Below are 22,701 nucleotides of genomic sequence, written 5' to 3'. Positions count from 1 at the left end.
ACATTTAATCAATAATATTCTATTGTTTTGCAAGGTCCTGATCTAGCAAAACTTTTAAGCATGTGAGACGTCTGTGAGAAGTCAATAGGACTATTCATATTCTTAAAGTTGTTTATGTGCTTAAACGCTTTGCTGGATTGTGGCCTTGCATAATAGTATATTATCAACTAAATGTGCAGTTTCCAAATTGCAAATCTAATACTTTTTTTTTAAACTTCTAATGGATGAAGGTGGATGGCAAACACTGTGCTGTGTAATGTATAAGAATGTTCATATTCTCTGAAAAAGTGCTTTCCTGGCGTTTTACTTATTTTAATCAGTAAAGTGAAGTGATCAGCCAAGGAGCAGTATCATTCTGTAGGAGGGCATCATTTTTGTTGTAACTTTTTCCTGATATAATAACACTTGAGCTTTTGCAGCTTTCTAGTATATTTAATATGGAGAAGACATTTGGATGTTGTATTGTTTTTGCTATGTAGGGCTAGTTTCCTGGATCTTGGAATTTTGTTATACCACCCCCAGATTTTACTAAAATTTGAAGTAATTAAAGTATTGTTGAGCAGAATCCTAGACAGTTTTACTATATTCCATCATTAACCAGTTTAGTAAGTAGCTACCAGATTTTTTAAATTGCATTTTGCAATTTTTGTTAGGCTACTGGTAGATAGAATATGGGTGCTCCGATTAGTTTTGCTAGTGACTTCAAGGTCAGGTGAATTTAATATACACATATATGCAGACTGGTGATTAAAAATATTTGTATTGGTTTGTGCTTATTTTGGCCAATTCTGTAAACACTTTTCTATTTTTAAGGTTCTTGTACATATTTGACCTGAAGGTGAATTATTCTAGCCCTGAAAAGAGCAATTATTAATGTCTGCGTAGTATACATTAAAAAACAATTCTTCCAAAACTGAACAGTGAGAAGCTGTATTATTCTCCTTAACCTCTCACCTTGTAGGTGATCAGTCAAACAGGTGCATTCTGACCTCTTTTTTCTCATGTTACCAAAAGGTTATTTGAGGAGAACCAAATGCAGCTTTACAATTCCTTTAACCTTTCTATTTGGGAACCCATATCCAGCTATTGTCTTAAACTTCAAGAGAAATTTTTAAGGACAACAAAATATTATGGAGAATGACATTTTCCTTTGGTAGGAAGGGTTCACTAATTATTTTTCATTATTCACTTTAATTTTCTGAACTTGTAATGGAGGTATTTCATAGCGACATTCCTGCTTTGTGTCTCAGGTAAACTTAAACACATTACTTTACATTTTAGTTTCCCCTTGGAAGAACCATTATGATGCTTTTTTCAGAATTGTGACTCTTTCAATGATGTCACCAGATTGATGTAATTCAGAAACCATAATTTTATTGTTTATCTTTCGGTCATTAGGTCTCAAATGAAAATAATTCAAATCAAAACTGGTAGAGAAATGGCTGTACCTTCTCGTGGTAAATTTATTCATTTGGGAACAATGCAGATTAAAGCATCCAGATGATGGATGTTTCAGGTAAATGTTTTTACAGGAAATTGTGAAAAACCTGTTTCCAGATGTGTCTCTTGTCAGGTTCATGCTATGTTGGCTTAAACTCATAAAATGTGTGTACTTTTTTTGTGTACAAGTCGCCCCTTTGGTCGCTGACAGTAGAGAGGCTGGGACTGAATGAGCTAAGTAACCTGAATTCCCAACTTTCCCCTCTTCATGCACATTGGTGACTCAAGGTTGTATTGCCACTGCTTGTACTGTACTTGTTCATTGACTATCTAGAGGAGGGCTGTCAGCGAGCATTAAAAAAAAATCACCAAAATCTTCAAAATAGGGGATTAGAGGGGAGGAAAAAGCCCCAGCAGGACAATAGTTTAATGCAAGCCACAAAAATAAGTTAATGTATTTTGTGGTGCAATTATCACTTGGAATAATTGAACACAAACTATTAACTTTGTGGACACACAAGTAGGTTTTGTACCTCCTTTTGCTTCCATTCTCCTCTTCTGGGAATAGACTGAAATATTTTTTTCAGCATAGCACTGAATGCCTCATTGAGTTTCTGTAATGAAAAAAGACAGGAAAAAGACTGCTTTCAAGTTAACTTCAAGATGTTATACAATGTGAAGAGAAGCGTAGCAAAGCAAGTATGATCGCACGCTGAAGGAAACTTAACTGGAGGAGACTTGAAGAACTGAATGGGAAAACTGAATGGAAAACCTGTGAATCGTGGGGAACATGTGAATTGAAGCACTGACCCTTGGAATTGCATTTGCTGCACCTGACTTGACGTATGATTTCTTTTCACTACGTTTCCTACTGAAACTTTGCTGTAACGTACAGTGGCTGGTGGTTGGAGGATGGGGGGTGTGAGTATGAGAGAGGGACAGAATTTCTTAAACTACATAAATGCTGGTCTAGTAATTGTGTTATATTGGATCTTTGCTTCTGTCAGATGGCGTATGTGAATATTTGACCCGTGACTTTTAAGAGAAAGATGTTCTGTAGACTATGGTGCTAGTCTGGATTTACTGCAGGAGTAAGGATTGGGTTTAGAAGTGTACCCATATAGTATCGCTGCCTTATCTTGTACATTAATAAGGGTTGGATAGACTCTAGTGCTATTTTTATCTATCTCCCAACATCATGATAGAATACCACACAGATGTAATGAATTTATCCTCACAACATCTATGGGAGATAAGCATTTTACACATGAACAACTGAAGCACCAAGAATTAAAGTGGCTTGCCCATCAGGAGTCTGTGGCAGCACTGGGAAAAGACCTTGCATCTCCTGAATCTCAGCTCATTGTCTGAACCAAAAGGGCATCCTCCCTTTCCTACACCAGCCTTCTCTAGTCTTTCAGTCTAATAGGATTTGGATTGCTTTTGTAGCCATAACTTAACTCTTTTCTCTCGCCTACTGTGAACACATGTACGTACTAAGAACGGGAGAAGCAAATAGAAAGCATAATGAATGAAGGCGGTTAGCATTTTGTTTGAGTATGTTCCATGATATGTTTTCTAGGTTGAGACAGAGGACAGTATGAGCAACTGTATCTTATTGATGTACTAAGTGCCTGCTGTGGCTGCTTGTAATTTATATTGAAATTATGGTGCAACTCTAGTTCCACTGCTGGTTTTGATTATCCATTGTGTTTTGGCTAGACTGACAGGATGCCAGTGGTAAACTGGCTTTCTTGTTAAGAGGACTAGTTGAGCCTTGCAAAATATTACTTGCCCAGAGTGAGTAATTGTTTTTGATGGACAAGTAAAGTATTGTCAGTTGTCGTCATCATAGTAAAGGGCAGGCAAACAATTGTGTATCTGGTTGATACATTTTCAGGGCAGTTTTTTGAGGTTAGATTAGTTGTATCCTAGGAAAAGGCCCGAGTCTCTTCATTTCTGGTTATAATCAGCAGAGAAATAGTCATTTACAGGCATTATGCGCTCGATATTTGTTAAATACACCTAAATAAGTGAGGTAATATGGAGCTTTGAAACAATCACTCATGCAAGGCAAAGACGCTTACAGAACTTTTGTTTGTTTCTTAGTAGATTTATTCTACTGAATGAAATGTCCAGCTCTGATAGGGTCCCAGTTCTGTTTCTGGGCAAAAAGGAAATTTATAATTCCAGTCATTCTCAGAACAGCAGAAAATCAGGTGGTTTTCTTGACTCCCAGGTATTTTTCAGTTGGGATTCTGCTTCTCCTTGTGTAAAGACATAGTCAGAAGGGTTGAAAGCTTGAAATTGTTACTTGATTTTTAGAAGTCTTTGGTCTTAATTCAGCTCTGTGTTGCTCCAGTTTTACATTGCTGTAGCTACATTGAACTCCCTGCGTAGTAGGGATTCAGGTTGATTGCATGTGAAGTAGAACTCTTCTTGAAAGCAGGTCCTTTCCCTGGAAGTCTAATAATATTTAGATCTTTTGTATTGTTTTATATTTTGAAAGCTATTTACAAATATAACTAACCCTAACAGTTTTGCTGGAGATGTCTGTATTATTTATCTGTACTTTACAAATAGGGTGAGACAGATGTTAATGGCCACATTTTCAAATATGGGTGTGTAAAATTAGTCACCTAACTCCAAATTCAGACACCTAAATAAAAGGTGACTGATTTTCATGGGTGATAAGCACCCACAACTGCCATTACTGAAGACAATGGAAGCTGTGGGTGCTCAGCACCTCTGAAGTTTCAAGCCGTCTGTCCTAAGTGTGATTTGCCACAAGGTAATTTGGTGCCAGAGACAAGATTAAAACTGTGGCTTTCCTGGCTCCCACTTTCTGTGCATCTATCCCCTGCCTTTGAAAAGCAAAGTGTGCTATGAACTGTGTCCAAACCTGATCTATGATGAATTAATAGTAAATTATTCTCTCTCCCAGGATGCTTGCATCATTTATGAATCAGAATTTGCTGTTTAGAGCTGAAATTTCCATTCTAGTTTTGCCATATTTTAAATTACAGTTACAGGACATCCAGTCTTCTGGCACAGTAATGTGTTTTGGGTCTTTGTTCTTCTTTTAACTTTCAGAATCAGATACAGGGGCAAAAGGGAAAAGTTCTTGCATGACTAAAGCTTTTTCTAATGTTTCAAGCTGGTTTCTGCCATCTCTTTTAATTGAACATTTTGTTTCCCTTTCTTGGTTTTATCGTAATGTAGATTTTACTGGTAGTAGATTATAAAATGAGTATTATAAGAAAAGTAATTTATTTCTTATAATATTTTTCTAGTTTTTTTTAATTACATTTATGAAAGATAGATGTGAAAAAGACCTATTTTAGCTAGTCCTGTTCTGGCCAGTACGAGCTTATTCCATACATTGTGTTTTCTAATGCTTTGCTTGGTCTGGTTTTAAATAACTCTCATAGTTTAAAGCAGAGGTTCTCAACTGGGGTATGTGTATCCCTGGAGGTACACAGATGTCTTCTCGGGGGCATGTCAACTCATCTTGTGGGCCTAATACAACAGACTCTAGAGCCCTGCAGCAGGTCTGGGATCTTGTGGATCCCACAGGACCCACTGCCATAACAGTGGCAGAGGGATAAAAATTCAACAAACAACATGGGAGCAGATATTGCAGGTGGGACGGGAGTGGGATTTTGAAAATAGTACTCCCAAGCCACAAAGAGTGGCTTGCCATCTTTACTTGCTGTTTGCTGTCTGTGCTGCTTGCTGGTGGTGGCACTGCCTTCAGAGCTGGGCTGCCAGAGAGTTTTTAAGTGAGGTGAAACTTGGGATATGCAAGACAAATCAGACTCCTGAAAGGGGTACAGTAGTCTGGAAATGTTGAGAAACACTGTTTAAACTAACGTCTTCCAAGCTGTTCTGTCTGAGTGGCCTCAAAGTCGTCTGCTCCAGTGAGACCTCTGCAAATGTTCTTACTGACTCGGGACCCAATCCTGCTCAGTGTCAAGTGCTTTCTGCTAATTCCCCCATGTCCCATTGAGTGCAGTGGGAATTGAGAGCACTCTGCACCTTGCATCACTGGGCCCCTTGCGAGTGTGGTGGGAAACAGTGCTGAGCATTTGCCTAGTGCTTCTTGTGCCCAAAGATCTGTACAAATGTTCATTAATCCTCTGATGAGATAGGTCTGTATTATTAACCCTTGTTTTACAAGGGGACAAGCTCAAGCACGAAAGGGTGAAGGTGACACAGTGAGTAACCAGGGATTCAGTTCTCCATCTCTTGTTCCACCTATTTATTAGGAACCACTCTTTCCAGTACTGCGATAATACTACTCTGGTGCCATCAGTAAGAACGCATCAAATGTAAACTCTGATCTGGTGTGGGCTTGAGGATATTTTGCTGAAGTTAAAGATCCTTTAAAATAGAAGGTGAATTGGACGACTGACAAATCCTGTGGTACATTGTATCTTTGCAGGACATGGCACCAAATTGTAGACTACAAAGAGGCTATTACAGCTTTACAAGTCTGTATCAAAATATTAATGTATTGGGTTGGAACTGGATGAAGACGACTTAGATGAAGGATGACCTGAGTAACTGTACCAATGTGTCTTGGTAAAATTGTGTAATGCTATCATGTGATCTCTGTTTTGACTTAGAGGAATCAGGGTCGGTTCTATGGTTTTTGCCATCCCAAGCACGGCAGTCAGGCGGCCTTCAGTGGTGGTTCTGCAGGTGATCTCCTGGTCCCGCGCCTTTGGCGTACCTGCCGCTGAATTGCCGTAGAAGCCGCGGGACCGGCGGACCTCCTGCAGAAACACCACCGAAGGCTGCCTGACTGCCACCCTCATGGCGAACAGCACGCCCCCCGCCGCCCCCGGCTTGCCGCCCCAGGCATGCACTTGCTGCGCTGGTGCCTGGAGCCGCCCTGAGTGGAATCTTTGTTTGCTCATCCATTAGCTAGTGGTACTAAGAGCCTGATGGTAAGATTCTGTATCTCCTGTTGAAATCAGTGGGACCTGAAGTTCTTGAGCACCTTCAAGAATTGGGCCATAAATATAGTTAACAGATTCCCAATTTCATCAGCCTGACTCATCATGATCACAGTATATGGTGCTTGTATCTCTGCCAGTCTCTTGGGGTGCAAAAGCAATTGTCCTTGTTTAATTTTTAAATTTAAAAACGTAGAGAAAATAAACCTGCCCCAAGGGAAATAATCAGATTGTGATGCTTGCTAGTTGACAGCAGTGGACTTAGTTTTGTTCAGAGGTGCCTAGAAGTACTGTTTGCAAATGTCCATCCCACAAATGAGTTAATCAAGTTAAACATACAACACTCCCTAAGCTGCTTGAATTGGAGATACATGATTGCTTGGACAGTGGGACTTGTCCTACCTCAGAGGTGAGCTTTTGACCTCCAGTAAAATGAAGTTCTGCCTTGGAACATGCTGATGATCTGATGTGTAAGAGACTTTGGCATCAAGTGGTGGTATGATTTCCCCACTGCAGTTGAAGCCTGTTTCTGCAGGACAAGGATTAAATTGAATTTGTCACTGGTATGGCCTATTTTTACTAAGGTAACGTAGGTTATGTTGTCAGAAAGGAAAAATAATAAAACTTCCAGTTCAAGAATGAGAAGTGAATTTCCTTTTTTTAAGCAGCCAGGTTTTTTCAGTATTCATATTATTCAAATTGTATATGCTAGGCAATGAAGTACAATTTATTGATGATTGATTATTGCATGTAAAATGCTATATTTGTATTATTGTTGCTGCCATCAGCTACACTTAGTCTACATAGCAATATAGCTTTTAGTTGATTCTCCTGCTGGATACTTATACTTAACTTTTATATGGCTGCAGAGCAGTCTTAGGATACGTCTATACTACTCGCTGGATCGGCGGGTAGTGTTCGATGTATTGGGGATCAATTTATCGCATCTCGTCTGGATGTGATAAATCGATCTGCTTATCGACACCCATACTCCACCTCGGCAGGAGGAGTAAGCAGAGTCGATGGGGGAACCGTGGCAGTCGACTCACCGCCATGAGGACAGCCAGGTAAGTCAAACTAAGATACTTCGACTTCAGCTACGCGAATAGCATAGCTGAAGTTGCATATTTTAGTTTGAAACCCCCCCCCCACACACACACACTAGTGTAGCCCAGGCCTTAGAGTTTAAACACTGTAGGAGGTGAGTACCAATAATACTACAATCTGCTAGTGCTGCTAAGATAATATTGCTCTTTAAAGTTGTTTAACGCACCCCAGTGCCACAGCAATGTTGGGGTATCTGCGCATGTGTGTGTTGGTGTTGACAGGCCCAAATCCTAGTCCCATTGAAAATCAATGGCAAAGCTCCCATGGACTTGAGAGAGACGATGGTTTTGCCCATAACCTGTAAAATGGACAATATTTATGCAAAGCCAATTGAGTGTCACAGCTTTCTGTTTTGTAATTTTGTCCTGAAACTGCAAATTTTTTCACTCCCACTCCACTTTTTTTTTTTAAATAAGTGCCTTGGGGAAATTGCAAGTTGACATCTTTTTCCATCTTTTGAAAGCCATTAACTATTTGAAGCATAAGCAGCTTCACACTTAAAATCCTTTATGAAAGGTAAGTGACAGGCCTGTTGATTCTGTGCCTCTCTTTTGTTTTGTTTTCAACCCCCCCGTTTTCTTTCTTAAAAATTAAAAAACAAACAAACCCAAAGGCTAAGCTGAAAGATGGAACAGAGTGTCTCGGAGAGACAACCCACCATCACCCCGACTGCAGACTTCGATGTAATGGGTGCCTTAGACTGGAAAGACGGCATTGCTACCTTGCCAGGTAGCAACATACAAGAAAGAAACCAAGGAACAGGGTAAAGAAATGACCGTGCCTTTAGTAACGCACTGAAGTTAGCACATGTTCTTTTCTTTGGTTGAAAAAAAAGACTTGCTTTAAAATAATTATCCCCTGTCAGCTGCTACTGTGACAAAACAGAGTTGGAGTCACCAAACAAGTAGTGAATTCCTAGTGAGATTTCTGGTAGCTTGTTGATTTCCCCCCCGCCCCCCTTGACTCTTGTTCAGTTAATTTAGAGTGTGTAAATATAACTGCAAGGAGGTATTTAAGAACCTTCATTCATTGCTGCTCAGACATTTAAGGCCTGAACTTGCCATTTCTCCGCTGTGTGGGTACATCTTATTCAGGCAAGAAATCCTGTTAAATTCAGCCCATAATGAACAAAGGCTTTTCTCACAAGTGAATATTTGTAGAACTGTGCCCATTGGTTGCTTTAGTGTGTCTGTGATTATTTTCTCAGCTATTGTCTATCTACACTTTTCTTATTGGTAGTGGCTATAGTGTAACTTACGTAAATCGCAGCTGAGATTTTAGAGGAGGTTGCTTACAAATATGGTAGACAGAAAATGACCCCATCAGTTGATTGTGTTTTCCAAGTTACCTGACAGACTTATTTCAGTTGTACTTTTAAAATTAAATATTCAGGCCACATTTTCATTGATTTTTTGGATGTCTAATGTGATACCCTGAGCCTATTCTTTTTTTTAAAGGTGCTGAACATTTACAGCTTCAACTGAAGTGAATTGGAGCGGTGGGAACTTAGAGCCTCTGAAAATCAGGCTCAACACATCTCAAATTAAGTATCCATTCCAAAATCAGTGGCCTAACTGGAAAACATTGGTCTTTTTCTTTCACTTTTCCCCTTCCCCTTTTCTTTGAAAAATCTGCAACTTGGTCCTTCAAAGCTTACTTCAGTCTATGAAGCAAATTCTTCCATGCTGTATCTCCACAGAAGTGAAAAGAATAAGTGCATGCATGACCCTGTGTGTCTGAAGTGTTTTGATTAACATATGGGACCTGAAATCAATGGGAATTATACTGACATAAAACCTGAGTAATACAGAATCAAGTTCATGGAGTTCCTAGGAGTCCTGCGGTTTTGTTCAAACTGCAGTTTGGATAATTACTTTCTAATGGCTAACTTGGCTCCTGTATTCCCCTATACTTTCATTTGGAGACATTTTTCTTCACTTCCTAAAAGAAAACCTCTTGAAAAACATTGCTGTGTTCTCCTAAATAGCAGTTCTATTCCTCCCCAGAGATGGCTGCATTTTGATTCTGGAATAACAGTGTATGTAGTGTCTACAGAGCATGATGGGATTTATTCAGAACAGTGTAAATACAGGATTATCAAATACAAAGATGAGGCCACAGTGACTGAGTGTGGTACAAATGTCCAGGTTGTTCATTATTAACTAGCCTCGCGGGTGTGCCTCTCAGTAGTATGATCCAATAACGGGGTTTGGTTTTGTTTTCACTGTCCAGTTCCCTTTTATTTTTTGCCTTTTTTTTTTTCCTCCCTCATGTATGTCAGCATTCTTGCATGTGGAGAGGAAAACAGCACAGTTACGTTTTTTGTAATTTCTACTTCTTTTGTCTCTTATTAAGGAGAATGTTTTTAAAAAATTTCATGTGACTTTAGAGTTAGTGAATATGCTTTACTGGCAGCTCTGCAGATTGAAATCCTCCGTTTTACTAGAGAGCAGGTACAGTGCAGGCAGTAGCAGAATCAGCCACTCCATATGCTAATGTGCCTTGTCCTTGATCAGAAGGAACCTCTAGGAGTGAGAGTAGAGTTCAACCCCATGGTTCATTCAGTATTCAGAGACTTCTAGCAAACAAACTAGTTGTGGTGGTGGTTTTTCTGATACGAGTGCTTGTCCGCTGGAAAATGAACTGAGCCTCAGCAACGCATGTGCTCTCAGGTGAGACATCAGCTGGTAACAACCTTCTGTCACTACTGGCTTGGGCTGGATTCAAGTTGATGATTTTATATCTAAAAGGCTCTATATATCTCATTATCCTCAAGAAACTAGTCCCTTAATAGAAGACTGCTTTAATATCCTTGCTTCCTTCAGTAGTTAGCTCTGCTGCTTAATGGGACATCAGAGCTCTAGTGAGGCTTCGCATTCTGACCGTCTGTTCACAGTACCGATCTGTTACTATTATATGCGTTTCTGAGGAACCCTCAACCTGTCATATCTTCCATCCATTCCACTACTGCGCTTCCACCATTTCAAGAAGGAGGCAATGCTCTCATTAAACCGATGTAAAGACTCCTATAGAAAAGCCCATCAGAATCCCATGTATATAATTACCATTTGTTTGGAGTGGATTATCTTTGCTCTCAGTTAAATAAAAATAATACTCTTGGTTACTTTGGGATTCAGGGGCAGAAATATGTTTCTTCTGGTGCAGCATCTTTGAAGCTGTGATGAATACAGGCTGCAGCTCAAATGAGTGGGGAGAGCTTTTATAAGCTATGGGTGGAATTGAGTTAGCGATGTCATGAACAATAAGGGTGAAGGAGAGGAGGAAGACGATGCTTCCGCCAGTGGACCTAAGAGGTCAGGGCTAGTGCTTTTGTGAACCTGGTTTGGTGTGGTGGAGATTGGTTATGATTTTTAAGGCGTTTTATGCAACCTATGTGCTAGTTCAGGGATCGGCAACCTTTGGCACGCGACCCGCCAGAGTAAGCACCCTGGCGGGCCGGGCCTGTTTGTTTACCTGCCACATCTGCAGGTTCAGCCAATCGTGGCTCCCACTGGCCATGGTTCCCCGCTCCAGGCCAGTGGGGGCTGCGGGAAGCAGCACGGGATGAGGGAGTCACGATTGGCCGAACCTGCAGACGCGACAGCTAAGCAAACTGGCCCGGCCTGCCAGGGGGCTTACCCTGGGCGGGCCACGGGCCAAAGGTTGCCGATCCCTGTGCTAACGTGAATGAAAACTCTGCCACAGAGTCTGCTAGCATGAGTGACCTCTGGTAGTTTATTTCTCTTGTTGTTGGGTAGCCATCTTCATACTGCAGAGGATACTGAGATCGAGGGGCTGGCAGTTAGTTTTTGTTGTACAATTAATTCCAAGATCATAAGAAAGTCCTTCTTCCTTGTGGTGACCTTTGCATACACCCACTTGTAGACTGTGCTTACTGGCGCTGTGCAGGAACCTGCTAGAAGAGCAGTGTCTGCTCGGACCAAGCAAGCACCTCGCTAGCAACGCAGATATTTGAAGCCCAGGTTGTAAGAATCTATGTGGTTCCCAGCTGCCTCAGCTCTTTCCTTTTCCATGGCTAGCTGTGAGTATAGACACTTTTGCTCTGTGTCTGGAAGGATTTTCTTGTTTGTTCTCTTTTTACCCAAATTTCCTGATAGCTTGTTACATTTATTGATCGTGTAGATAGTTTAGACAGATTTTAACCAGTGATACAATTTGGATTTCCAGAATGACTCAATTTTGGTTCTGGGTTTGTATCCAATCCAGAGTTTAAAGGCCCAGAGAGATGGTGTTTAAGTACCGTAGTATGTGTTATTTTCTTCCAGCTTCCGGGAGTTATAAGCCCATACCTGCTGTTATCTGTTCCTCAGGGGGAGCTGATCCCTGGACTGTTGTTCTGCATGCCGGATCTTTATACCTTGAGCTTGAAAAGACAGTCTCCAGTCTGTCCTGAGGAGGCGGCCCTGTGAGCTAGACTCTCTGATCTTTCCTATTTGTTAGACTTCTACAAATAGGATTTTGCAGAGACCACCTTGAAGAAAGAAGTTACCACCTAGTAACTGTAGTTCTTCATTAATGTTGCATCCGTATATTCCCACATTCCTCCCATCTTCCTGTGAAGTTCATTTGCCATTGGACTCTTGAGTTTAGTTGAAGGAACTGATGGGATTGAGAACTGCATGGCCCCTTATAACTCTAACTCCAAATACTTAGTGCTGTGAAGGACCATGTGTGCAATCCCCGCTGATGCTGCATTTATGGAAGGTTCCCAAAGCTCAAAGACATGGTAGGGGAGTGGAAGAGGGGAAGGCGGGAGGTTGGTTGTATGTGAGGAAGAGGCAGCTCATCCTACAGGTGTGTGTGGTACTCTCCAAGAACTGCAGTTACTGGTAAATAACGTCTTTCTTAACAGTCCCTACTTGCTAGAAGATTTTTAGGTGGGTTGCTGCTGTTGTCTATTTATTCATCATAGGCTAATCCTGAAAACTCAGAACAGGAATTTTGGCTAAGTTGCTGATCTCTTTCAGAGGGCAGACAAATCGCTCCATTTGTTTCCTAGAAATGCTGTAGGTTTGAATTAGATAAAGGGAAAAAATCTGAAGCACACAAGAATAAACTTAGCTTTTCTGTATTAACACTGAAGCAGATCAATAGCTTTTTTTATGAGACCACCACTGAACAGGCATTTCCTGGTAAAACAGGATTTTTTTGTGACACGATGTTGTATGGAAAGCAGTTTCTCTTGCCAATGGTGCTTTTTGTCCTAGCTCTTACATATTGAATCTCATGCACTATCATTCGTCCTTTGAAGCCTGTCTGCTGCTGTTTAGTTTGCTTGTCTGCTTTAGCCGCTTTCTTTCTTTTGTTACCTGCAGTTCCGTTTAAGTGAGTTTGGAACATTAGAAATCATTACTGAAGCAGAAGCCGTAAAAACTCTCTTGGCTCCAGCAATAAATGCCAGCATAGCCGGCCTTAACCTTGGTGCTTCCACTCCAGCTGCTACCAACACCACTGCTGCCTCTGGTGCTGATTCTGCAGGTGAGCTTTATGCACTGCCGAGGGGCCAAATACACAGCTTGATAGGACGCTGGAACCCCATGTTTTAAAAAGTGCCTCCTGTAGCAATACAGTGCTTGCTTGCATGAGCTGTGTGGTGGTGGTTGTTGTAGTGAATCACTGTATGTTTTTGAATATATATACCTATTTTGAATGAATTTAGTTCCCATATAATCATAATACTATTTAGTGCTTATCTAGCATCCTTCATCTGAAGATCTCAAAGCACTTTATAAAGGAGGGAAAGACACTGGGCTAGATCTTTGTCAAGTACCCACTCAAAGCATGGCTCAGTTGCAAAAGCCACCAAGAGTTCGTTCTTGCAGATGGGGATCACGGGAGTGCCTGGTGATTCCTTTGCCCTGGACACACACCTGATGTTGGGTTGGAGCAGGAGTGGATATCATAACATTGTGCCAGCCAGGAATTCCCTGTGCAGTTGGAATCCTCAGGTAGCCAGCTGAGCTGGCTTTGTGTTAGCTTGTGCTAATTCTGTCTTGGAAAGCAGGGCCAGGATCTTGCCCATTATCTGTGCAGGATGCTCACTCTGGAAACTTATGCCTCTAGCATGAACCATGTGGAAACAACCCTTAGCTCTAAGAATTTTGGATCCCTGAGGCTACAATAATCCAACTCCAGGGAACTGCCCTAGTGAGCAAAAGGTACCTCAGGCACCAGGAACATTTCAGGCAGTTCCTTTCAGACCTGCTCCTCCCCCAGGAGCTGCTGCCCAGCAATTCCAACCAATGCAGCTGCCGTAGCTCTTTTGGGTCTAGGCTTGTGTCTTGTCCTCAGCCCCAGGTGGTGTACATTGAACTTGCTAAGTCCAGTAGCGGATCTTCCTTCGGCTCTTATTGTGTAGAGGCAGTTTGAGACTTGGTCACCACATTGAGTTGCTTCCTGGTCATGCCTTGGGAGGCTGAAGGCTGAGGATTAGGGCTCCTGGCACAAAGTCCTGTGGCAGGCCCTGCATCACAGGATCGTGTGTAAAATGTATCCCAGCTTGGTGCTTTGGAGCCCCTGGTGTATCAGCCTCCCTTAGTGCTAGGGAGCAGCTTTTGCACTAGCACCTTGGAGCAGTTCAGGGCATGTCACTGCCTTGGAGCACATAGGAGCAGCGTGGTTTGCAAGACATACTGTCTGCAGCACTGCATGGAAACTCTGACATGTTCTTCTACCAGCACTTCTGGTAGCAAAATGCCTGGTAAGCTCAGGAGAGATGGAAGACCATACATTCAGATATACTCATCCTGGCTTTATTGGGGGTGCATCTCCTCCCTGTCAGAGAGATTAGAAGGTGTTTTTCCATCAGGCTAAGAATCTGGCCTTGGATGATGACTCAGCACTAGGACAGCCTTGCTCCGCTTTAACCCAAGAACACTCTCCCTGACAGTGGGTCTTTCTACAGAGCAGAGTTCTACAGGCACAGCCTTCTATATAAGTGTTCTTCCTTACCTGCCTTCCCCATGTCTTGAATCAGCAAGTCCTCAAGGGCAGATGGAAAGGGCTTAGGATGTAGTTAGTACAAATGGACTGTCTCTGCTGAACTCCAGCGAAATCCATCCGGCGTCTGTATTGGCCTATCTGAGGCATCAAATATAAACCATATTTTTTGGTCTTCCAGCAGGATATTACAAGCCTTGGTGAGCCTTGGTGAGTGAGCCTTAGCATCTGAGGCCACGTTTTAGCAAACTGTGTCAAAACAGTCAATTGTGAGCCCAAAATATGCAGCTATCCTTATGTTAGGTATAGTAGATTGCACCCAGCCCACATGTATGCCCCAGTGCATAATTTGTGCACAAAATTACTTGGTTATAGATGAACAAAATGTGAATTACTTTGATGCTAAGTTTTGGAAATATGGACTTTGTGTTTTATAATGTGATATTAGATCAGGATTTAATTTACATTAGGAAGAACCTAAATCAGGGCAGGCTGTAAAATTGTTACACTGGGATCAACATGCTCATCATTAAATCAGTTTTGTTGTATTCAACTCATGTGTTTTCCTTGAAGCATGCAGCCATTTATATAGAGAGATTTTCAGACACTTTTAATAGGATACCTATAATGAGGCTTTTCCAGGGCCTCTTAATAGAGATTTTCAAGAAATATGAAAAATATATGTAAGTACTGACTTTTAAAACACATTTGCATGTTACAAGCACCCCCCAAAAATTTAGACACTTGTGACACAATTTCAAACAAAAGTTGCACTTGTCCTGAAGCTATAGGGGCACTTAAAAAAAGTCTTCTAATTGGACCCTGGTTAGAGCCTTGAGATTTAATTTTCTTTGATGCTTTTACAGAGGAGCATGAGTTTCCCTAATATTAAAATATCACAACTTCTTTAGATCTGAGTGGTTTGGGCTTTAATGACAGAAAACACTCTCTTTAAATACCAGATCAGATCCTTTGAAGGGGGTGTGAGGCTTAGTTAATGAAAGTTTATAAAGGGTGTTGGGAGAGCTCCTTGGATGAAACTGAGAGGTGATAAATTTAAAAATTTTACAGCTTTTTCTTTAATCATTGTCCTCTTCTGCAGGGCCCAAAGACAACGTGCCTAGTTCTGACATCTCAGCCTGTGAAAACTGTGGGCAGATGGACTGCTTGGAGAACGGGAAGTTTTGTACTCGAACTTGCTCTCAGCAGCATAAAGACAAGTAAGAAACCTCACAGCATTTTTCCATTTAATGAGAATTTTGCATCTGTGGAAGGTGTTGCAGTGACAGCAATAAATCAACAAAGCAGGTATCAGCACAGCTCTGGCAGCAGCAGTGCAAAGCCTACTGATCACCCTAGTCCTGTTCTGAAGGTACCATCTGTAAATAAGAGAAGAGAGTTCACTCTCCAGGACCTCAGTTTTTGGCCTCTCTGCCAAGTTTGCCAGCAAAGAGGTCAATTAGTGCCAACTGCTCAAGTCTGGCTGCATTGCCACTCTGTGTGCTGTACCTGCTCAGGAGATAAATGCAGGATTTAAGACTCCCAGCCTGTCAATCTGACATTTCCCATGAAGAAAGATGGTCCGTTGGTTAGGGCATTAGGCTGGGACTTGGGAGACCCAGGTCATCTCCCTGCTATGCTACAGATTTCCTGTGTGACCTAGAGCAAATCATTTAGTCCTTCTATGCCTCAGTGCTCCAGCTGTAAGACCGAGATAACAGCACTTTCCTACCTTACAGAGATGTTGTGAGGGTAAATACATTAAAGATTGTGAGGCGATCAGATACTGAGGTAACAGGGACATAAAATTCTGACAATTCTACTTTTATTTTTATAATTTCAACAGGTAATATCAATGTTTATTTTTAAGCATTTTATTAGATTTTTTTTATCTATTTAAATTTTCACAGTTCCGCACAATTAGAGAAGGTTGTCAGATAATTTTATGACCGTAGATGCTGAGATTTAAAAAGTTAAAGCTTTGTAACTGTTAGAACACAGTCAACATCCTATATCAAAATAAATATAGTAAATATCCTTCAAGCAAACTCTAATAAGGTTTCAGGTATCATTTTTCTTACTTTGCCTAGCTGCAAATGTATATTATTATCGATGAAAAATCTTTTAGTTGATTTGTATGTGTACAGTGAAATCAATATTTACACACATGTACTGATAAAAATCTAATCTTGCCATGCCTATATAAGTATCTAAGATAGATAAACAATCTATCTCTTCCCACCAATATTAAATTCACTTCTTACTTGCCAGCCAAGCCCCACACACAATCCGTACACTGCTTATAGAACAGGTTTTTTATTTTAAATTGTAACTGTTTGCAGTGACTCTAAAGACATCCCAGCTGATTGCAGAAACAGAATAAACAGCAGAAACCTTAATGTCAGCACTGGTTGCCAGGTTAATGAGGCTGACAGACCCCTCAAGCGACTCCGAAGGAAGAGGAAACTTCTTCTGGATTCTGAGGATGAGGATGAAAATGTAGATGATGATGAGGTAAACGAGATTGGCATGCACTTTTGTTTGAATGGAATTGTAACGAACGAGGTTACTTGTCAGTACAAAGAAAATCAAATCAAAGGGTGTATTCTATGTACTCTAGTGGGCTCCATGAATCTTTCAGACTTGAGTCTGACCTCATTACACCGGTGTAAATCGGGAAAATCTCCATTGAAATCAGTGGAGTTATGCTGGTGAAAAACCAGCAAGAGGTCACAGTTCAATTTTTAGACTATAATTTGTCCACACCTATAATTTACTTGTCTTGTGCCAGAGGGGTACAGAGTCCTTTACAGCAGTAAAAATTAATGCACCTAAGAGTACAGCCACATTACAGAAAACTATACTATGAACATTTGAAACAGACAGTGGAACTTGAGTTCAGTGTTACACATGCATTAGATGTGCTATCTGCAAACCTTTCTATACATTAAAATATCTAGAGACTAATAGTGGGAAAACAAAAATATCTCAGCAGTGTTGAAAAAACTGTAGTGTGCCTGAAGTCACAGGTGAAATAAATCACTGATTTTTTTGATTGAGAAAATTGCATCTGTTTGCCACCAAATCCCTCAGTCTTTTCAAACTTAGGAATTGCACTGCATGGTTTTCTTCTTGTCCTTCAAAACACTGCAAAACAGTTTCTGAGGCATGACTTGTCTGTTACGAAGGCACTTTCACCAGAGCATGGAAAGGTTGATACACCCATCCTCTGAGTGCTTGTGACCTCTGCTTGCTGTTCAAGTATATACTCATGTGTACCTGGTTGATCAAGGGAAAGAAGCCGTTACAAGATTAGTGTTCATAAAACTAGAAATCCTCTGTTTGAAAGGTCCATACTCTGCTACTTGATATGCAGGCTGCCATGTCAGAGTATTTTTATTTGTATTCATGTATTTTGCTTGTTTTGTAACACTGAGCTCAGCTGGAGCAGTTACTGGTGAACCGGCTGAAGTTTCTAATGGTGCATACAGTTTAATTTATCCCATAGTTCAGCTGTTATCTGAGGGATTGTATGCAAAACGTCAAAACTACTTTCCTTCTTCCATCTCTCCCTTTCTTTTCCCTACCCCCATTTAAAAAAAAACTTTTAAAGGGCCTGGGACATATTTTGGCTCTGATTTTCAATTTTTGCCTTTCTTGCTTTTTGCCTCAAGAAATGACAACCCTGGGTGAACTAACGTGATGTTAGTATTTCTTTTTTGTAGTTTAAAAGTAATCGGACATAATCTGTGATGTTTAAAGACAAAATACAGTTTCTAGAGGTGTCTTTGTGACAGCAATTACTTGGAACTTCTGTTTCCTTCAGTGGCTGGTGAATATCCTTTCTGTGTATCCACGCACTTGCATAGATGGACACAAATTTGTGTGAATCTAATGTGTAGGATAGTAATAAAATTGCTGATTGTCTGCACTGCAGGATTTGTAGCAATGAATCCAATCCACTACAATAGAGAGTTCAGTCTTTACTATACCATGTGACTTATTTAAATAAACTTTGGTGGAAACAATTTGTAAAGCACTTTGTGATTCTTTAGGATAAAAGTAGCTGTATATGTAAGATCCTGCTATTTCTGTAATGCATTCACAGATTTGATTTAAGAAGAATATTTCTATTAGTAATATGTTACATCTTTATCATACCTACATTGTGAAATGACCTCTGGGGGGAAGACAACAACGTGGCTAAACTTTTTTTTTAATCTGTGTCTAGGAGAAGAATAAATCAAATAATATGAAAAGTCGCAGAAATACTAAACCTCTAAAACAAGGTGAGCTGAGCTCATGGTCTCTTTTCTCATTGTTTGCAAACTTTACCAGCTATTACAAAATGGATCATTGTAAACAGAAAAAACAAGGTCAGTGGAGCCCATTCCACTTTCAGAGTAATAGTTACCTTTGTTAGGCACCTATTCCGCTTTTTGTACATCAACCTTCTGCAGTGTATCAGGTGGAATATTACATTGTGTTTAGCACAGTATAAGAACCTCGAAAGAGTGGGCCTGATGTGAAGTTAGTAGGAGTGTTTTCCCATTGATTTCAATGAGCTTTGGCTCACACCTGTACGCAGCAAATTCTGAATAGAAGATGTAATGTAAATAAATAGGGAATTGTTTACAGATTTTGAAGGTGCTGGGTTTGAGATTTATTATATACTTGAAGGGAGATAGTTATAGATAATTTGGGGTAATTTTTAATATCCATTTAAAATGTAACTTTTTCTTCTTTGTTAGTGTGGTTCTACTAGCCTGACTCCAGACACCTGCTTTTGTGATCGTATTCACTATCCATGTACTAATACATTTGCTAAACAAAAGTTTTTGTTTGGTTTTTCATTTGATTCATTTTGAGTTTGTTTTCAGCTGCTATGTGCCTTTCTTGTGCTGTTTTTAGTTTGAACCCCACCCTTATTCGTGCTTCCAGATATTGGGTGGAGAAATTCTTTTCCTCCTTTTGAAGTTCCCGTTCTAGCGCTGTCCCAGCTTTGCAGCACCAACATTCCAGTGGCAACTTGCCAGCAGCCTGTGTGCCACAACTAATTGGCATATAATTTAACATAATTTTTTCTAATGAAAAATAGATACAGTCAAACTGTTGCCTGGGGTTTGTATTTTCCTCAAGATGGGTAGCTGCTTAGTGTAATTCACCAGCAATTTAAAGTGATGGGGATAGCAGTCACCAGATGTGTTTGGCCCCCAGAATGAGCTTTGAGCTCCTCTGAGGCTCTTGTTACCTGCTCTTTAAGCATTCAAGGAGGGCTGGGCTGGCATCTGGGTCTGCTCCAGATGGTGATAGTGGCCGTTCAGTGAGTGGGAAGGAAAGGGAGGAGATGGCTGCTCTCCATTCAGCATTCTGTCCTCCATGAGATAAATGTTCTCTCTTTCTGTTTTTGATTATTCAGTTGTTCCTGGAAAGAAGATGCTATGGAACTGGGTTTCTTACTTGGAAGAGGAACGGATGCCAGCTGCTCCCCTAAAACTGTTCAAAGAGGTTGGCAGCCCCTTGGATGCTTTTTCTGCTTTGATAATTCTAATGCAGTGTCACCAAATTATTAACCCCTTGGTGCCAGAATTGGGGACTTCCCTGACACCACCAGTTGCAAGTAGTGCTCGGATTGCTATAAGCAGGTAGCATAAAAATATTGACTTCCAGCACCCTAAGTGGTGTAAAAAAAAAACAACAACCCACACTATGCATCTTCTATAGAGGCTGTGTGTTGTGGTGGTTAGAGGGAAGGGGCTGGTCAAGACTCCTGTGTTTTATTTCCAGCTGTACTGCTGACTTTTGCTGCATTGCAATAATAATATTTTGCCCTTAAAGCACTTTTCATTTGTAGATCTCACAGTCCTTTGCAAAAGGAAGCAAGCACTGATTTCCCCACTTTCACTTTACAAATTGGAAAACTGAGATACAGAGGGGTGTTAAGTGGCTTTCCCAAGGACAGGCAGCGAGTCAAGAATAGAACCCCACAGCTGCAGATTGAACAAGTCAGGCAACCTCACTGCCTCAGTTTCCCTACCTGTAAAATGAATAAAGCTGGTCAGCAGTTTTTTTACTCAACATTTTTTCGTTGAAAAATACCACTTAATCATAACAAACTTTTTGCGGGAAAGCATTGATTTCAACAAATTTACAGTTCCAAAAAATGTGGAGTTGTTGAAGCATTCCATTTTGACACTTAACAAATACAAAATTGCAGATTTTTGGTTCAGACAGACATCTTTTAAAAGTTAATTAATTCAGTTTGAATAAATAAATATGTAAAAAGCAGTCAAAATCAGATTGAAATGTTTTGCTTGACCTGAACAGAAAATACTTTTGGATTTTTGGTTTGTGAAAATTTTTCAGAATTTTGACTTTGTCCCAATTCAGAACAGGGAAAATTTTTGAAATCTCAAAAAACTTTGTGGGACAGGAAAACTGTTTCCCACACTAAAAACAAATCTAATAATGTACCTTCCCTCATGGAAAGCCTGTGAGGCTCAATTACTTAATGCTTGTAAAACAATTCGAGAGTCTCTGAAAAATAGTATAAAGGGGCAAAATATTATGACTGAAGTTAATACAGGGCAGGAAGAGTTAATTCTCTAGATTTCTGAAATGATTGGCTAATATTTGATTTGTTTTAAATCTCTTATTTTTCTTTTAAGGCAACAGTGGGACTAGGTGACATTTACACACCCTTTATATAGTCCTTGCACTTGATCTTGGCCACAAATAATGTTCTAGTCTGCTTCAATTAGTTATAAGTAAATCAACTATTAGCAGATCACTCAATCGTGTTGGAGGGGGACAGTTAAGTATCTTTTTATATGTCCTGCTCATGACTGGTGGTTGTGTGATGCTGATTTTAGCCTTACTAATTAAAACACTGTTAAAATTAATTGGATTCTTGAATCTTGGACTGCTATGGATTATCTTATTAAGAGGCAGTCATTACAAGTGAGGGTAGAAGTAGTATCCAGTTGCTGTGTCTAAATCAGAGTACAGAGAACTTGGATATGATGAAACTTTATCTATAGGCCCCGACCCCATAGGGTGCTGAGCTCCCACAAATCCCACCGATTTTGTTGGCAGTAGAGGGTACTCAGCAACTTGTAGGACTGAGACCACCATAAAGTGAAAGGAAAATCTTTTAAGGTTTACTGTATTGTAGTAAGCTGTTTGCAGTTCCAGTTATAGAGAACTTATTCTTTAGACTTATCTATAGTTGAAAGTTAATTTGGATTGAGGTTGGATGTGATTTTAGAGTGCAAAATCTATTCCCGAATCATTGCATGTGTGGACACTTTTTTTTTTTCAAAGTGGATTAAACTAAACCAGAACAGGGTACTCTTATTCCAGAATAGGAACATCCCCACATGGAATTATTCCAGAGCAGCTAGTCCTGAATGAATGTGCTCTGTTGGGATAATAACTGTAGTATGGACCCAATCCTGAAACAGGCAAAAGTCCCCCTGTGGCAGGCCTTCTGGATTGGTCCCTATAAAGGGTCCTTTATGTACAAATTGAACTTACCTTAGAACATTTTTAAAAGATTTGCTGGTACCTGCAGTTAATTAAAACAGACTTCCAAGTTAGTTCTTAAAAAAATCAGATACTTTTGACAGTGAGTGTTTAGAATATCATCTGCAGATATATTAGGGATTACATGATGATGCGATTTTTGATCCATATAACTGTGCTTGACCATTGGACATCACTTCTCATTTTAAAAGGGAGACAGAACAGGAAACAGTTGCGGGCACCTGCATCCAGTCATGGGAAACAATTCAAAATTATGCAAGAGTAACACTGAAGGGATTTCTAGTGATGATAGTTTTTGCTAAACTGAAAACCAGAAGTCTTAGTGTTTCTGGTGACTATTCTGAAATAAGTTGTCTCTCTAAAAGTGAAATAATTTTTTTTCTTCCAACATTAATTTCCCCACAGTATCAATCTTTCCCACAAACTAGGAATGGATTTAAAGTTGGAATGAAGTTAGAGGGACTGGATCCTGGACACCCATCTTTATTTTGTGTCCTCACCATTGCTGAGGTAATTGTTTTTCCTGGATTTGATTTCCTTTTCATTAGAAAACAACATCAGAAGTCTAAGGAGGACTTGTTAAAGAAATAATCTTTTAGATTGTTTAAAAAAAAATGAAATAAAACAAGCCAAGTAATGTAAGAGTTGGGAGAAGTTTGAGCTGAAAACCAGAGGAATGTAGTTGAGG

General features: G+C 40.2%; 1 protein-coding gene and 1 long non-coding RNA gene across 9 annotated transcripts in view; both read left to right on the top strand.

Moving 5' to 3' along the window:
- LOC115637496 (lethal(3)malignant brain tumor-like protein 4) overlaps nt 1-22,701 on the top strand; it is a 99,727-nt gene that overhangs the window by 28,978 nt on the left and 48,048 nt on the right. For 4 of the 8 annotated variants that reach the window (XR_003997277.1, XR_003997276.1, XM_030538778.1 and 1 more), the window contains exons 2-7: nt 12,845-13,007; nt 15,571-15,688; nt 16,811-16,982; nt 18,700-18,757; nt 19,888-19,976; nt 22,419-22,523. Coding sequence is in view for 6 of the 8 variants with exons in the window: in XM_030538778.1 (XP_030394638.1) it covers nt 12,845-13,007; nt 15,571-15,688; nt 16,811-16,982; nt 18,700-18,757; nt 19,888-19,976; nt 22,419-22,523 (705 nt within the window). In the remaining 2 variants the exon portion in view is untranslated. Of the gene's footprint in view, nt 1-2,073; nt 2,284-10,143; nt 10,181-12,844; nt 13,008-15,570; nt 15,689-16,810; nt 16,983-18,699; nt 18,758-19,887; nt 19,977-22,418; nt 22,524-22,701 lie in introns of those variants that run through there. The other 4 variants (XM_030538782.1, XM_030538781.1, XM_030538779.1 and 1 more) reach the window with 3 other exon arrangements.
- LOC115637499 lies at nt 7,429-9,319 on the top strand. The gene is made up of 3 exons (XR_003997280.1): nt 7,429-7,468; nt 8,122-8,271; nt 8,966-9,319. It is a non-coding gene; the product is annotated as an uncharacterized LOC115637499 (long non-coding RNA).

This window comes from Gopherus evgoodei, chromosome 20 (assembly GCF_007399415.2).
Source record: "Gopherus evgoodei ecotype Sinaloan lineage chromosome 20, rGopEvg1_v1.p, whole genome shotgun sequence".
Lineage (NCBI taxonomy): Eukaryota > Metazoa > Chordata > Testudines > Testudinidae > Gopherus > Gopherus evgoodei.
This window is presented reverse-complemented; position numbering and strand designations above follow the sequence as displayed.